The sequence below is a fragment of the Salvelinus fontinalis genome, chromosome 4 (assembly GCF_029448725.1).
Source record: "Salvelinus fontinalis isolate EN_2023a chromosome 4, ASM2944872v1, whole genome shotgun sequence".
NCBI lineage: Eukaryota > Metazoa > Chordata > Actinopteri > Salmoniformes > Salmonidae > Salvelinus > Salvelinus fontinalis.
In genome coordinates, this window is record NC_074668.1 from 17,002,744 (window position 1) to 17,020,124 (window position 17,381).

At 42.9% G+C, this 17,381-nt stretch overlaps 1 protein-coding gene across 1 annotated transcript in view; it reads left to right on the forward strand.

Annotated features, from left to right (window-relative positions):
• LOC129853193 (ankyrin repeat domain-containing protein 13A-like) overlaps positions 1-13,457 on the forward strand; it is a 37,459-nt gene extending 24,002 nt beyond the window's left edge. Inside the window, exons 3-15 of the mRNA XM_055918950.1 lie at positions 344-468; positions 574-619; positions 710-853; positions 1,010-1,199; positions 3,883-3,949; positions 5,930-6,011; positions 6,324-6,385; positions 6,595-6,725; positions 7,149-7,306; positions 7,667-7,804; positions 9,635-9,807; positions 10,054-10,118; positions 11,298-13,457. Of these exons, the coding sequence (XP_055774925.1) occupies positions 344-468; positions 574-619; positions 710-853; positions 1,010-1,199; positions 3,883-3,949; positions 5,930-6,011; positions 6,324-6,385; positions 6,595-6,725; positions 7,149-7,306; positions 7,667-7,804; positions 9,635-9,807; positions 10,054-10,118; positions 11,298-11,502 (1,586 nt within the window). The 3' untranslated portion in view covers positions 11,503-13,457. The remainder of the gene's footprint in view (positions 1-343; positions 469-573; positions 620-709; positions 854-1,009; positions 1,200-3,882; positions 3,950-5,929; positions 6,012-6,323; positions 6,386-6,594; positions 6,726-7,148; positions 7,307-7,666; positions 7,805-9,634; positions 9,808-10,053; positions 10,119-11,297) is intronic.
• The last annotated feature ends 3,924 nt before the right edge of the window (positions 13,458-17,381 follow it).

The window sequence follows — 17,381 nt, forward strand, 5'->3', positions numbered from 1 at the left end:
TCTGATTGGTCGGCTTTTTGAACCTGTAAAGGGTTCTTTACTATTCTTAGGTAGTGGAATGACTTTTGCTTCCCTCCAGGCCTGAGGGCACACACTTTCTAGTAGGCTTAGATTGAAGAGATGGCGACTAGGAGTGGCAATATCGTCCGCTATCATCCTCAGTAATTTTCCATCTAAGTTGTCAGACCCAGGTGGCTTGTCATTGTTGATAGACAACAATAATTATTTCACCTCTTCCACACTCACTTGGCCAAAACAATTATTTGTTTTGAATACATTTGTCATCACAGAAGTGTGGTATATGTTTAAATTAACTTCTCATCATAAACATGTTTGTGTGTAGTGCTGCAGGAGGCGGTCAGCACTGGCGACCCAGAGATGGTTCAGCTTGTGCTCCAGAGGAGAGACTACCTCAAAGCCTCTACAGCCCTGGGAGGAGTACCTGAGCTTCTGAGCAAGATCCGCGAGGTGTTCTCTCTCTGTTTGCTCCCCTCTCTGAAATGTTTTTCACTCATACATTTAAATAAAAAAATGTAAAGCTGCAAACTCATGCCTCTTTCCATTCCCCCCCAGTCCCCAGATTTCTACATGGAAATGAAATGGGAGTTCACAAGTTGGAGTAAGTTCTAGTTGATAACTTACATTAGAATGTGCCATGTGTGGATGTTTGAGACTTTGTTGTTTATGCTGCTTTCCCATCTGTTCCCAGTCCCCCTCGTGTCCCGGGTTTGTCCCAGTGATGTGTGTCGGATCTGGAAGAGCGGAGCCAGCCTGCGCGTGGACGCCACCCTGCTGGGCTTCGAGAACATGACTTGGATCAGAGGTCGTCGGAGCTACATCTTCAGAGGAGATGGTGAGTCCCCTTTTCCCTGAGTAAGGCTTTCACACAACAGCGTTCTACTGACCACTGTTTCAGCAGGCCGTCTCATCTTTTACCTCGCCTTTTACTCAGTTGGCGTATGTTTCACAAGATAAGTGTAGTACGGTGTGTGATTGTGCCCATTGGCAGATACCTGGACTGAGTTGTTGGAGGTGAACCATGACGAAGAGGTGGTGGACACGGACCGCTTTGACATCTCCCGGGAGATAGAGGATGTAACACTGGACTCCATGCAACCTGCCGAACAGGAAGTGGCCAAGCGGCTAACCACGCCCATCGTCAACACTTTTCTGGACACCAGGCACATTGCTTTTGAGAGGTAAGATCCAAACCGTACTACACTTATCTTGTTTTTCTATTGTGTCATATTCAGTTGAAGTCGGAAGTTTACATACACTTAGGTTGGAGTCATTAAAACTAGTTTTTCAACCACTCCACAAATTTCTTGTTAAACTTTCTAGGGTAGGTGGGACGGTAGCGTCCCACCTGGTCAACATCCAGTGAAATTGCAGAGTGCGAAATTCAAAAATACTAAATTAAAATATTTCACATTCTTGAAAATATATGTGTTTTACATCAAAATTAAGCTTAACTTCTTGTTAATCCAGCCGCCGTATCAGATTTCAAAAAGGCTATTCGGCAAAAGCAAACCATACGATTATCTGAGGACAGCGCCCCCCATACAAACACATGAAAATCATATTTCAACCAGGCAGGTGCGACACAAAAGTCAGAAATAGCGATATAAAAATGCCTTTGACGATCTTCTTCTGTTGGCACTCCAAAAGGTCCCAGTTACATCACAAATGGTCTTTTTGTTCGATAATGTCCGTCTTTATATCCATAAAAACTCAGTTTAGCTGGCGCGCTTCAGTCAATAATCCACCCATTTTCTCTCCATCAAAGTGCATACAAAATGAATCCCAAACGTTACTAATAAACTTTTCCAAACAACGTTTATAATCAAACCTTAGGTATCCTAATATGCAAATAAACTATACAATTTAAGACGGAGAATCGTTATTGTCTTTACCGGAGAAAAATACCAAAGAACGCGCATTCTTCCACGCGCTTGGAAACACTACAGCCAAAATGGAAGCCACCTAGAAAAACTAAAATTTCTGGGTAATTAAAAAAAAAAAAAACAGCCTGAAACTCTTTCTAAAGACTGTTGACATCTGGTGGAAGCCCTAGGAACTGCAATCTGGGAGGACTTGGCGTTATAATTAAAGTAATAGCCATTTAAAAAAGTGGTAAGCAGACCTTTGGGGGGGGGGGGGGGGGGGGTTTGTCCTCAGGGTTTTGCCTGCCATATCAGTTCTGTTATACTCACAGGCATTATTTTAACAGTTTTAGACACTTTAGAGTGTTTTCTATCCAAATCTACCAATTATATGCATATCCTAGCTTCCGGGCCTGAATAACAGGCAGTTTACTTTGGGCACGCTTTTCATCCGGATGTCAAAATACTGCCCCCTACCCCAGAGAGATTTAACAAACTTTGGCAAGTCGGTTAAGACATCTACTTTGTGCATGACACAAGTAATTTTTCCAACAATTGTTTACAGACAGATTATTTAACTTATAATTCACTGTATCACAATTCCAGTGGGTCAGAAGTTTACATACACTAAGTTGACTGTGCCTCTAAACAGCTTGGACAATTCCAGAAAGGATGTCATTGCTTTAGAAGCTTCTGATAGGCAAATTGACATAATTTGAGTCAATTGGAGGTGTCAATTGTAGACCTCCACAAGTCTGTTTCATCCTTAGGAGCAATTTCCAAACGCCTGAAGGTACCACGTTCATCTGTACAAACAATAGTACGCAAGTATACGCAGCCGTCATACCGCTCAGGAAGGAGACGCGTTCTGTCTCCTAGAGATGAACGTACTTTGGTGCGAAAAGTGCAAATCGATCCCAGAACAACAGCAAAGGACCTTGTGAAGATGCTGGAGGAAACAGGTACAAAAGTATCTATATCCACAGTAAAACGAGTCCTATATCGACATAACCTGAAAGGCTGCTCAGCAAGGAAAAAGCCACTGCTCCAAAACCGCCATAAAAAACCCAGACTACGGTTTGCAACTGCACATGGGGACAAAGATCGTAGTTTTTGGAGAAATGTCCTCTGGTCTGATGAAACAAAAATATAACTGTTTGGCCATAATGACCATCATTATGTTTGGAGGAAAAATGGGGAGGCTTGCAAGCCGAAGAACACCATCCCACCGTGAAGCACAGGGTTGGCAGCATCGTGTTGTGGAGGTGCTTTTCTGCAGGAGGGGCTGGTGCACTTCACAAAATAGATGGCATCATGAAGGAGGAAAATTATGTAGATATATTGAAGCAACATCTCAAGACATCAGTCAGGAAGTTATAGCTTGGTCGCAGCCGGGTCTTCCAAATGGACAATGACCCCAAGCATACTTCCAAAGTTGTGGCAAAATGGCTTAAGGACAACAAAGACAAGGTATTGGAGTGACCATCATAAAGCCCTGACCTCAACCTATAGAAAATTTGTGGGCAGAACTGAAAAAGCTTGTGCGAGCAAGGAGGCCTACAAACCTGACTCAGTTACACCAGCTCTGTCAGGAGGAATGGGCCAAAATTCACCCAACTTTTTGTGGGAAGCTTGTGGAAGGCTACCCGAAACGTTTGACCCAAGTTAAACAATTTAAAGGCATTGCTACCAAATACTAATTAAGTGTTTGTAACCTTCTGACCCACTGGGAATGTGATGAAAGAAAGAAATGCTGAAATTATTAAATCTCTACTATTATTCTGACATTTGACATTTTTTAAATAAAGTGGTGATCCTAACTGACCTAAGACGGGGAATTTTTACTAGGATTAAATGTCAGGAATTGTGAAGAACTGAGTTTAAATGTATTTGGCTAAGGTGTATGTAAACTTTCGACTTCAACTGTAAGTCTTCGTTGAAGGACAAGTAAACTTGTACAGGGTTTTATAGTAACAGGACTCCAAATTGTTTTCCACAGAAATAAGTCTGGGATTTGGGGTTGGAGGAGTGACAAAACGGAAGTTGTCAGTGGTTTCGAGGCTAAGGTTCGTGGATTTATTATAACATTCTTGCCCTGTTAATGTTGAATTATTTTGTTGCTTGTCTAGGTTTACTGACCTTACACAAGTCCCTTTCTTTAAAGCGGCAATCAAATCAAATCAAACTATTTGTCACATGCGCCGAATACAAGTGTAGACTTTACAGTGAAATGCTTACTTACAACCCCCAGTTCAAGAAGAGTTAAGAAATGATTTACCAAATAGACTAAAATAAAAAGTAATAAGAAAAAGTAACACAATCAGAAAAACAATAACGAGGTTATATACATGGGACACCGGTACCGAGTCAGTGTGCGGGTGTGCCGGTTAGTTTAGATAATTTGTACATGTAGGTGGGTGTGAAGTGACTATGCATAGATAATGAACAGCGAGTATCAGCAGTGTACAAAAGGGAGGGGGGGTCAATGTAAATTGTCCGGTGGGATTTTATTAATTGTTCAGCAGTCTTATGGCTTGGGGGTAGAAGCTGTTGAGGAGCCTTTTTGTCCTAGACTTGGCGCTCCGGTACCACTTGCCGTGCGGTAGCAGAGAAAACAGTCTAGAACTTGGGTGACTGGAGTCTCTGACAATTTTATGGGCTTTCCTCTGACACCGCCTATTGTATAGGTCCTGGATGGCAGGAAGCTTGGCCCCAGTGATGTACTGGGCTGTTCGCACTAGCCTCTGTAGCGCTTTACGGTCAGATGCCGAGCAGTTGCCATACCAGGCGGTGATGCAACCGGTCAGGATGCCCTCTGGTGCAGCTGTAAAACCTTTTGAGGATCTGAGAACCCATGCCAAATCTTTTCAGTCTCCTGAGGGGGAGAAGGTTTTGTTGTACCCTCTTCACGACTGTTTTGGTATGTTTGGGCCATGATAACTCGTTGGTGATGTGGACACCAAGGAACTTGAAACTCTCGACCCGCTCCACTACAGCCCTGTCGATGTTAATGGGGGCCTGTTCGGCCCGCCTTTTCCTGTAGTACACGATCAGCTCCTTTTGTCTTGCTCACATTGAGGGAGAGGTTGTTGTCCTGGCACCACACTGTTAGTTCTCTGACCTCCTCCCTATAGGCCATCTCATCGTTGTCGGTGATCAGGCCTACCACTGTTGTTTCGTCAGCAAACTTAATGATGGTGTTGGAGTCGTGTTTGGCCACACAGTCGTGGGTGAACAGGGAATACAGGAAGAGATTAAGTACACACCCCTGAGGGGACCCAGTGTTAAGGATCAGTGTGGCAGACGTGTTGTTGCCTACTCTTACCACCCGGAGGCGGCCTGTCAGGAAGTCCAGGATCCAGATGCAGAGGGAGGTGTTTAGTCCCAGAGTCCTTAGCTTAGTGATGAGCTTCGTGGGCACTATGGTGTTGAACGCTGAGCTGTAGTCAATGAACAGAATTCTCACATAGGTGTTCCTTTTGTCCATGTGAGAAAGGGCAGTGTGGAGTGCGATTGGGATTGCATCATCTGTGGATCTGTTGGGGCGGTATGCGAATTGGAGTGGGTCTAGTGTGTCCGGGAGGATGCTGTTGATCAGCAGTAGAAACAATAACAAAGCATATTCCCCACCCCTGTTTTGGTAAAAGGCTGAGGGATGGTGCTGGAGAAATGTAACCGGATCTCAAATTCATAGACCAAGCTATAGATGAGTTGGACTGACCATCCATGATATAAAAATTATAGTTTTAACAATGTTTTGGGGCTATATAGTGTTTGTTTACATTTAAACATTTGAGTAAAACAAGCTTATACTTTGGGTTCTGATGGGGTACGACAGTTGAACTACGCTCATTAGTCATTTTAAAGTTATACTCTTCAAGAATCAATGGGTACATGTCATTAATTTACAAATCCCAAAATTGATGTAGCAACTGCTGATTGCCCCTTTTAATTTGACAATATCTACAGTAGTGTTATTTCCTAGTAGCAGTAAAGGGAAGAATAGTATGCTGTATACTGCATGAGTTGTTTTTTTTTCCTTGCAGGTTTTCACTGTGAACAATGTAAACGTGGTGATCCGGACGAGGACAGAGCATCTCACCGATGAAGAGAAAGCTAGAATAAAAAGTAAGCACTCTATAATTCCTCTAGGTGGAGGTAGAGAGACATAACAACAGTTAGTTTGTGTCTGAAATGGCACCCTATCCCTATTAAGTGCACTACTTCTGGTCTACGAGAGATGGTCCTCATCTCAATGTTTAATAAGCTGCGTCTTTAGTCCCAGTGTTACGTGAGCTACACTGTCACAGTTATAATAACCCAGAGAGAGTACACAGATCCAAAATGGCCTGGCTCAGTTTAGGAGCAGACTTGTTGGAGACCTGCGCTGTGTCTGACACCATAACGCATTGTCTATTGTCTCTTTTTTTTGTCTTCTAGGTGAGAGGAATGTTCTGGAGTCTCTTCTTGGGACTGTGGAGCAGCAGATAAGCGCTCAAGGGGTAAGAGATCAGTAGACCAGGATTTGAGGTTATGGAGGATTATCTCATCTAATTGTTTTATTACTTAGCTACATAAACAGAATTTTACTTGCATTTTTGACTTCAATAAGAATGCTTCGTCTTGGTTCATGTTGGCTTCAAATAGAACACTCAACTTGGTTTGTAATGGGTTCAATAAAAACGCTAAACTCTGTTCATATTGTGGATAGGACCTCACTCTGGAGTACGCAACACCCACCAACCCCACCGCCATCACACCAGAGGAGTACTTTGACCTTGAGTTTGACCTTGAAGACAGAGACATTGGCCGGCCCATTGAACTCACCACCCGAACCCAGAAGTAAGAAAATGATGCTGCAAAGCAACAGGGAGAACAAGGCTTTTTCATCAATATTCATGTCATCAGAAGTCTTGATTGTTTTTATAATGGTTTCCCTCAGTTCATATAAAGGTGTTGGTGTCTAGGTTTTAGCATAAGGGTGGTTGTATTGAGATGGGACTACATTGCAGTTCAGTTGAACTACAAATCATCAGATCTACAAATCACCCTGCATCCCAAATAACTACTCATGATGTGATTAAGATTAGTCATTGTTCACCTCCCCTTGCTCAAACTGATTCTTAGGCACCAAACCAAAAAAAAACAGACTGAAACAGGGAGAGACGACCTGAACTTGTCCAATAAGAGACACATGTTTTTGTTTTCCGTTGCAAAAAGTATTGCTACGGTGTGCACTAATGAATATGACCCTGATATGTCCAGGTTCAAGGGCACATTGTGGATGAGCGAGGAACACCCTCTCTCCCTGGTGGAGCAGGTCACCCCTATCATCGATCTCATGGCCCGGACCAGCAGCCACTTCGCCCGGCTACGGGATTTTGTCACCCTCAAGTTCCCTCCGGGGTTCCCTGTAAAAATAGGTACAGTTACTACTCTGTGGAAGAGTAAAGAAATTAGAATGTTTACACAAAATGCTTGTGTGACTTAGCTCATTCAAACACTAAAGATCTGGGGCCTACTGAATCGAGCATCTCAGAGGAGTGCTGATCTAGGATCAGGCACCCCCGTTCATGTAATCTTATTCTATGTGAACTATAAAGCAGAACTGACTCTAAATCAGCACTCATACTCTGACACGCTTGATAAATACTTAGCTCTGATTGAGAAAAACTGCACACACATATTCACCAAGTACCACTATGAAAGGCTAACCATAGAGGCATTTGCTTTTAAATAACGGGATGCATAAAGGTTATCCGTCTTTGTTTCCGCTCACACAGAGATTCCCCTGTTCCACGTGCTCAACGCTCGTATTTCATTTGGTGGTGTCAACAAATGCAGTACGTGCGAACCCCTGGACACGCCACCCTCGGCTGCCACGCCCACACCCTCGGAGGAGGACGGCAGTGAAGCTGCAGGTAGGCACACTCATTCCGCTGACCTGGGTGAAGTGACCGCGGCATTCATTCCCATGGGTTATTATGAACACATTTCTCAAATAAATTTCTTCAGTTGCTTCTGACAGCTGAACAACAAATATGAATGTTTGGCGGCAGGCAGCCTAGCGGTTAACCTCTCTGGCACCAGTGGGACGGTAGCGTCCCACCTCGACAACAGCAAGTGAAATTGCAGGGCGCCAAATTCAAAACAACAGAAATCCCATAATTAAAATTCCTCAAACATACAAGTATTATACACCATTTTAAAGATAAACTTCTTGTAAATCCAACCACATTGTCCAATTTCAAAAAGGCTTTACGGTGAAAGCACACCACGCGATTATGTTAGGTCAGCGCCTAGTCACAGAAAACCATACAGCCATTTTCCGGCCAAGGAGAGGGCTCACAAAAGTCAGAAATAGAGATTAAATTCATCACTAACTTTTGATGATCTTCATCAGATGGCACTCACAGGACTTCATGTTACACAATACATGTGTGTTTTGTTCGATAAAGTTAATCTTTATGTCCAAAAACCTCAGTTGAAATTGGCACGTTATGTACAGTAATCATTGTCTCAAAGAAACATCCGGTGAAATTTGAGAGCCACATCAAATTACAGAAATACTCATCATAAACATTGATGAAAATACAAGTTTTATAAATAGGATTAAAGATAAACATCTTGTTAATCCAGCCGCTGTGTCAGATTTCAAAAAGGCTTTACTGCGAAAGCACACCACGCGATTATGTTAGGTCAGCGCCTAGCCACAGAAAACCATACAGCCATTTTCCAACCAAGGAGAGGTGTCACAAAAGTTAGAAATAGCGTTAAAATGAATCACTTACCTTTGATGATCTTCATCTGGTGGCACTCCCAGGTCTCCATGTTAGACTATAAATGTTTGTTTTGTTCGATAATCTCCCTCTTTATGTCCAAAAACCTCCATTTTGTTGGTGCGTTTAGTCCAGTAATCCAAAGGCACAATGCGCGCTCTCAACATTCAGACGAAGAGTACAATAAAAGTTTGTAGAAACATGTGAAACGATGTTTAAAATCAATCCTCATGTTGTTTTTGTCATAAATAATCAATAATATTTCAACCGGACAAAAGCTTTGTCAATAGAAAAGGAGAAACAAGAAAGGCGTGCTCCCAATCATGCGCTGGACTCATGTCTGGAAATTTCCACTGTCCACTCATTGAAAGTGCTGTATCTCCCTGATTTTTCAGAGTAAAAGCCTGAAACAATGCCTAAAGACTGGCCTCGTGTAGAAGAAGCCATAGAGATTGTGAACTGGGTCCTATGTCTTTGTATGGTGGATAGGCTTTCAATGGAAAAACAGCCTTTCAAAATAATAGTACTTCCTGGATGGATTTTCATCAGGTTTTCGCCTGCCATATCAGTTCTGTTATACTTAGACATTATTTTAACAGTTTTGGAAACTTTAGAGTGTTTTCTATCCAAATCTACTAATTATATGCATATCCTAGCTTCTGGGCCTGAGTAGCAGGCAGTTTAATTTGGGCACGCTTTTCATCCAAAATTCCGAATGCTGCCCCCTACCCTAGTGAAGTTTTAAGAGCGTTGGGCCGGTAACCGAAAGTTTGCTGGTTCGAATCCCAAAGCCGACTAGGTGAAAACTTTGTGTCCTTGTGCAATGCACTTAACCCTAATTGCTTCTGTAAGTCGCTCTGGATAAGAGTGTCTGCTAAATTTATGTAAATATATCCATATAAATTTCATTAGAAATGTCAATATTGACAGCTTACCAATAATAACAACATTCTCTATTTCTGTTCCCTCCAGTTCCCCCTCTATTCCAAGTGTGTCCCTCTGTATTTGAGGTGCCTGCACATTACCGCCACAGAGGAGGAGGGGGCAGCAGCCGTCACATGCCCGTATCCAACCACGACGAGGAGCTACTGCAGTACGCCATCCACCAGAGTCTGCTGGAGTCCGGTGGTGGAGACCCGGGACAGGTCTGAGACGCCACACACACACACGCCACACACACTCCTCGTCAGGTCCTCTTGCTCTCACTGACTCCTCCGCCTCACTTCTCATGTTTTTGACCTGGGGTCTGTGTCTGTTCAGGAGGCCACAATATTACAAAACAGATTGTGTAGAACTGATATTATAGGGAATTATGTCCGTTACATTTATACCAGTTCTATCTGCGACGTGCCAAGCATTTTACCTACGCCACCCTTTATTTTGTCCTCTAGGAAGTGACCTGGGAAGATGCCAATGGGGACCTCACGGACCCTATGCTCAGTAGCCAGAGTGACAGGTAAATCAAATTGTATTGGTTGTGTGCACAAATTTTTCTCATGTTGATGCTGGTGCAGCGAAATGCTTATGTTTCTAGCTCCAACAGTGCCGTATACCTAACAATATAAAATAATACACACAAATCCACAAAATACAAAGAAATAAATTAAGAAATATTAGAACGAGGTGTGTGTGTGTGTGTATGTGTGTGTGTGTGTGTGTGTGTGTGTGTGTGTGTGTGTGTGTGTGTGTGTGTGTGTGTGTGTGTGTGTGTGGAAAGTATGGACAGTATATGAATAGAAAGTATGGACAGTATATGAATAGAAAAGGTTTGTACAGCAGTAGTTATATAGGATGAGCCACCACTAGAATACAGTATATACATATAAAGTGGGTAAAAAAAGTATGTAAACATTATTAAAGTGACCAGTGTTCCATGAGTCTTTACATAGGGCAGCAGTCTCTAAGGTGCAGGGTAGAGTACCGGGTGGTAGCCAGGTAGTAACAGTGAATAAGTTCAGGGCAGTCATTCACATTTACATTACATTTACATACATTTTAGTCATTTAGCAGACGCTCTTATCCAGAGCAACTTACAGTAGAGTGCATACATTTTTTTATTACATTTTACATACTGAGACAAGGATATCCCTACCGGCCAAACCCTCTCTAACCCGGACGACACTATGCCTATTGTGCGTCGCCCCACGGACCTCCCGGTTGCGGCCGGCTGCGACAGAGCCTGGGCGCGAACCCAGCCCAGCCTGGGCGCAATCCCCAGAGACTCTGGTGGCGCAGCTAGCACTGCGATGCAGTGCCCTAGACCACTGCGCCACCCGGGAGGTGGGTGGCGGGTAGCGCAAAGTATTCATGCACATCATTGGCTACACTATTCACTTTTGCCCAAAGTGGCTTTCAATTAGCACGTATATTTAGAATATAACCCACGGGCCCATGTTTTGGGAATCAAACCCACAGACCTGGTATTGCAAGCACGTGTCAAAACAACCTAGCATTAAACACATAATTTTCTCAGCTTCGCTGAGGTATGGTCGGATGTGCACTATGTGGATAGGTGCTTTTGAAAGGAAGTTGGTAGTTATTGACATTGGACAACTGTCGTCCAGGAAAGAAACATTCCAAGCCTTTCTTCTCTTTCTGATACCAACGCCTGATCCCTCCTCCACTGTTGTTCCAGAAGCATCACAGAGGGGGCGCTGGTGGACTTGGGAGACACCACATCGAGTCCGGCCAGCTCAAGCACCTCGACCTCCAGCCCCGACGTGGACCTCCGCATGGCCATGGAGCTGTCGGCCCGGGCCCAAGCCGAGGAGGAGGGGAGGAGGAAAGAGGAAGTGGAGGAGCTGGAGAGGATATTGCAGCTCTCGCTCACAGAGAAGTAAAAAGAGGAAAATATGAGGGGGAAAAAGGGTTATTAAGACCACGCCTTGCCATACCTGCATGAACTATTTATAAATCAAGAAGCGGCCACCATCACACCCCCTCCCAATCCAACCCCCCCCTACTCCACTGCAATCCACCATGACACCGGCAAAACCTCCATGTAACAACATTGTCATTAACACAACCATCTGTATTTAATACTTTGATACCTATTTTTGTTTAAAAACATGTTGCTATATTTGTATTTCTATATAACACTTAGGCTCTGTCTCAAAAGTGTACACGCTGTCAAATCCTTGATTCCTCCTGTCCTTATAAGAGTCATAGCCACTCCTCTCCCGAAGAGGAATCCATGTATTCTTTGAGATTATTTTGGGAATTGTTTCATTTCACTGGAGTGTCAGGGTTGCAACCTGTGATTTGAATTAGTTGGGTGTTGCCAAGAGTGGGTTAAACCTGTGGCAGGTAGCACAGGAGGCTGGTGAGGGTAGGACAGATGACAATAATGGCTGGAATGGAATCAAAGACAAGGAAACCATGTTTGATGTGTTTAATACCGTTCCATTGATTCCATTCCAGCCATTGCTATGAGACCGTCCTCCCCAATTAAGGTGCCACCAGCCGCTTGTGGCTGTTAGCTGTTTTAGTTGTGGCTCTGGAAGGTTGTTCTTTCAGAGCTCTGGGTCATGTCCATGAGGCACCAAACAGAAGCAAGCTGACTGAAACAGGTAGGGACTACCTGCCCTATTATGAATATGACTCTGGGAATGGAACTCCAGTGTTCACACAGCCATTTGACAGAGGTTCACAGCCACACTGAAAGATTGAATATCTCAGGGTTCCATTGTTCTACAGTTCCTTTTCTTTGAAACTATAGTGAAAGTGCAGTATATTAGTTTATTGTAGACACATCGAATGCAGTTTTCTGGTCATCGATTAGGATTTTTTCTACTTTGAACAGGATGGCATCAAACAGTATGACTTGGTGGTGCTGCCGTCCCTTTTTCTTGTTTGCCTGACACTGCATAACTTGGGTCCTTTTCAATCAAAACCTGTAATTCCTGGGAAAAGACAAAAGTAAGATTCTTCTTGTGCTGCAAGAATTCATGTTTTGTATTCGTGTTGAAATTGACACAGTGTGAAAATGAACATGATAATTCAAACATGCACAAGAAGACGGAGGTTCTTGGTTTGCACCAGAAACCAGGTGTTATTAAATTGGTTGTTATTTTGGAGGGGGTCTGTCTTGTTGGCCATCACCAATGGTCACTGAGCACCGTTAAGCATCAGCCACACGACTCAACAAAGCAATAGCAGAAGCCACTGTGCCTACCTGTGGTGGATGATAAAGTAGCATACACATGGTTCAGAGGTGCTCGCAAGCAACCAGGGTCCAAACATGGATCATTGTAGGCTATCCATTGGCGAAGACATTTTTCGTCCCTTAAATGTAGAAGAATATGGCCATCAGACCTCAAACACAACAGGGTTCTAAGGACTGCTGTTAGGGCTCTCTTTTTTTTATCTTGCAACTACAGACCAACCTGTGGACTGAGTGACGTGCGAGAGATCTGAGATCAAACATGGATGCCAGCTCAGTGTACCATCATTATTTTGTACTGAAGGGAGCATTTCCTAGTCTGGGTACCAGTCAATGTATTTGGCACATGACATAGAGCACAAAGAGTGGAATGTTAGCTAAACAGAGACTGGCAACCAGGCTAAGCATTCCCCTCTCACATGTCCAATTCTAAATGGATCCCTAGACCCTACCTATGCTCTTGTACAGATCTGATAAGATTTGACAGGTGTATGTGATATGGTAATACGTCTACCTTTTCCTCTGATGGGCCATTTTCACCATATTGCAGATCTCCACAATAGGGCATAGTAGGGTCTAGGGATTCATTTGGGCTTAGGCTACAGACATGATTGGTTTTGGGGGGGGGGGGGGGGGGGGTCAGTGTTATAATGCCACTCAGGCCAGACCTACTAAAGACACCGGAGAACATTTGAAAGGTCTCATCTTTAAAGCTGTGATCAAGGGGCTTCAAAAATGTTTTCTATCCAGTGGTGTTGGTGGATAAAAAAGGAATTAACCAATGTAGTTAATTACAATGATTACAACCAACAGCACTTTGGACATGTTTCTGAAGCATTGCTTCGTCTGTTCTGTTTTCTGGGGGCTAGAGCTCTAAACAGCTAATGATCAAATTGCCAAACCATAGGACAGTCTCTAATGTACCAGGGTTCGCTTTGATTAGATTTCTTGGGGAAAGTCTTTGTACTGATTTATTTGCTAGCAGGTAAGCTTATTTTTTAACATGTTCATAAGAATTTGTGAAAACATTTGTAAACTGGGACGTTGGTTTAAAAATGTTTTCTTTCTTCAATAAATGCACTTTATTTCAATTTGGGTGAACTGCGGCTGATTCTGTTACAAGTAAGTCTGCTTCTTGCTAAGATAAACGGCAGATGGCACAAACCTATTCATTGTTCAGATCACAAAAGCACAATCCTTAATTTGTTTTTCAGACAAATGCCTGCTCTGATCATTAACCATTCAATGACTGTAGCTGTACATATCACAGATTTTAAACACTGGATTAATATGTCACAGCAATTTCCTGTGCATTGTTTCATCAATAATCATTGGTATATACTTTATGGTTGGATTACCCTATAGGTCTATGAATTAATGGTATGTTTTGTTGGGCTAAATATAGTAACCGGCTTCATTCAAATCATGACATCTGCTCCATGTATCCACACTGACAAATTAGAGCGTCTGAACTGTTTACAGTAATTAAATTGGATGCCATAAGAATATTATGGCGGATATACAGTACATGAGAACTATATTGTGTAGAAGGAATCAACTCTGAAAATGGAATTGAAAATTCTATTAGCCCTCTTCATGAACTAAGAGAGATTTCATAATCAAACATCCGTCATCTTTCCAGATTTCACATGAAAAAACAAAATAATAGACACAAAATTAGCAACAGGGGATAAACAAATTTTCCAATGGTTTTGGTGACTTTTCCAAATATTCTTATTAATTATGGATTTTAGTACAATTTGACATTTCAGTCGAGGGATCTATGGTTTGGGGCAGATTTTAATTTTAGATGCTTATAGAAAAATACTGTCACCTTTTCTATCGCCTAATGTGTTATTGATCCCTTCTAATTTTGACTGGCATGTGAGTGAGTGCCATTTGGGAATCTATTTGAAACCAACAGCTACATCAGGGCGTCTTACATGTTTTCAGCATTATGCAACCGGTCTCACTTTTATTTGCTGCAACACTTAAAGATGTAGTCCGGGATCTTAAGCACAAAAATTCGTAACATATTGTATGAATTTGATTATAATGATGTTTTGGCAGTACATACTTTTAGTTATGTAGTGTATGTGGACAGCTGCTCGTCGTACATCTCCTTCCAAAATCATGGGCATTAATATGGAGTTGGTCCCGCCTTTGCTGCTATAACAGCCTTCACTCTTCTGGGAAGGCTTTCCACTAGATGTTGGAACATTGCTGTGGGGACTTACTTCCATTCAGCCACAAGAGCATTAGTGATGTCGGGCACTGATGTTGGGCGATTAGGCCTGGCTCGCAATTGGCGTTCCAATTAATCCAAAATATGTTCGATGGGGTTGAGGTCAGGGCTCTGTGCAGGCCAGTCAAGTTCTTCCACATCGATCTCAACAAACCATTTCTGTATGGACCTCGCTTTGTGTACAGGGGTATTATCATTCTGAAACAGGAAAGGGCCTTCCCCAAACTGTTGCCACAAAGTTGGAAGCACAGAATCATCTAGAATGTCATTGTATGCTGTAGTGTTACGATTTCCTTTCACTTGAAGGGGTGAAAGGGGGTCTAGCCCGAACCATGAAAAATAGCCCCAGACCATTATTCCTCCTCCACCAAACTTTACAGTTGGCACTATGCATTGGGGCAGGTAGCGTTCTCCTGGCATCCGCCAAACCCAGATTCGTCCGTCGGACTGCCAGATGATGAAGCATGATTCATCACTCCAGAGAACGTGTTTCCACTGCTCCAGATTCCAATGGTGGCAAGCTTTACACCACTCCAGCTGACGCTTGGCATTGTGCATGGTGAGGTTAGGCTTGTGTGCGGTTGCTCGGCCATGGAAACCCATTTCAGGAAGCTCCCGACTAACAGTTCTTGTGCTGACGTTGCTTCCACAGGCAGTTTGGAACTCGGCAGTGAGTGTTGCAACTGAGTTTTCAGCACTCAGCGTTCCCGTTGTGTGAGTTTGTGTGGCCTACCACTTTGCAGCTGAGCCGTTGTTGCTCCTAGACCTTTCCACTTCAGAATAACATTACTTACAGTTGACCGGGGCAGCTGTAGCAGAGCAGAAATTTGATGAACTGATTTGTTGGAAAGGTGGCATCCTATGGCGGTACCACATTGAAAGTCACTGAGCTCTTCAGTATGGCCATTCTACTGCCAATGTTTGTCTATGGAGATTGTATGGCTGTGTGCTCGATTTTATATACCTGTCAGCAACGGGTGTGGCTGAAATAGCCGAATCCACTCATTTGAAGGGGTGTCCACATACTTTTGTGTATATATAGTGTAGCTTAATTTATCAGTCTCCCATTTCTTCAGGTTTGTTGTGTGCAAATGAGTAACAAATGAGTAACTAAAACACAAATTATTGAGTAACTCTTTATAATACATGAATAATCCATTATACATGTTTATATATTTTAAATGCTTATGAATATTAATAATGCTTAAGCTATAAGTTTCTAAATGTTAACAAATAATTAGTTATTTAATAATAGTTTATAGTTAGACATGATTGAGCCAAAGCATTTGGGATAAAAGCTTCTGCCAAATTGCATACATTAAAAAAAAAGTAAATTCTGTACAAAAAAAACTGGTTTCAGGTTTGATTATCAGGTTTGAGAAATGTGCACTGAAACGAGGGTAAATGTGAATGAGAGGGCAGACAAACAGCTTGGGGGCATGCCACTCAACAGTGTGTTGTGCATTAGCACTCTTGATGGGAACACTCATCAATGAGCATCAGACTTATATTCGTCATTACATTCACTAAACAAACAGGTTAAAGAGGCTGATTGAACTTATCCCTTTAATCCATAGTCATGGAAACAGAGTGCTCTGCTGGATCTGGGCCCATATTTATAATGCTTGTCAGAGTAGGAGTTCTGATCTAAGATCATGCCCCAATCAACTTGGGCTTGTGCCTTACGATGGGGAGGGATCTACACTCCCCAGATCAAGGTATGATAACCAAAGCATGAAGAATTACTGTTGCTTCTACACTGATAACGATTGATCATAAAGTTACTGGTCCCCTCCCCATGTCAAACACTTCGATTCAGGAGGCAGGACTATTGAGGGGATAGGGTGACATCTCCCTAACTCTTACCTCAACTCCATCGAACACCTTTGGGATGAATTGTAACGCCAACAGGGAGCCAAGTCTAATCGCCCGACCTCACTAACACTCTTGTAGCTGGAGGCAATGTTCCAACATCTAGTGAAAAGCCTTCACAGAAGAGTGGAGGCTGTTGTAGCGGCAATGGGGGGGACCAACTCATTATTAATACCCAGGATTTTGGAATTCGATGTTCGACAAGCAGGTGTCCACATACCTTTGGTTTACGTATGGCTCAGTTGGTAGAGCATGGCACTTGCAACGCCAGGGTTGTGGGTTCGATTCCGACAGGGGAGTAGTAAGAATGAAAAATGTATGCATTCACTAAGTCGCTTTGGATAAGAGCGTCTGCTTAATGACTAAAATGTCAACGTAGTATATCATTCATGTCACTCAACACACACGGTCAACCCAATGTATGTTAGTTTTTTTTTATC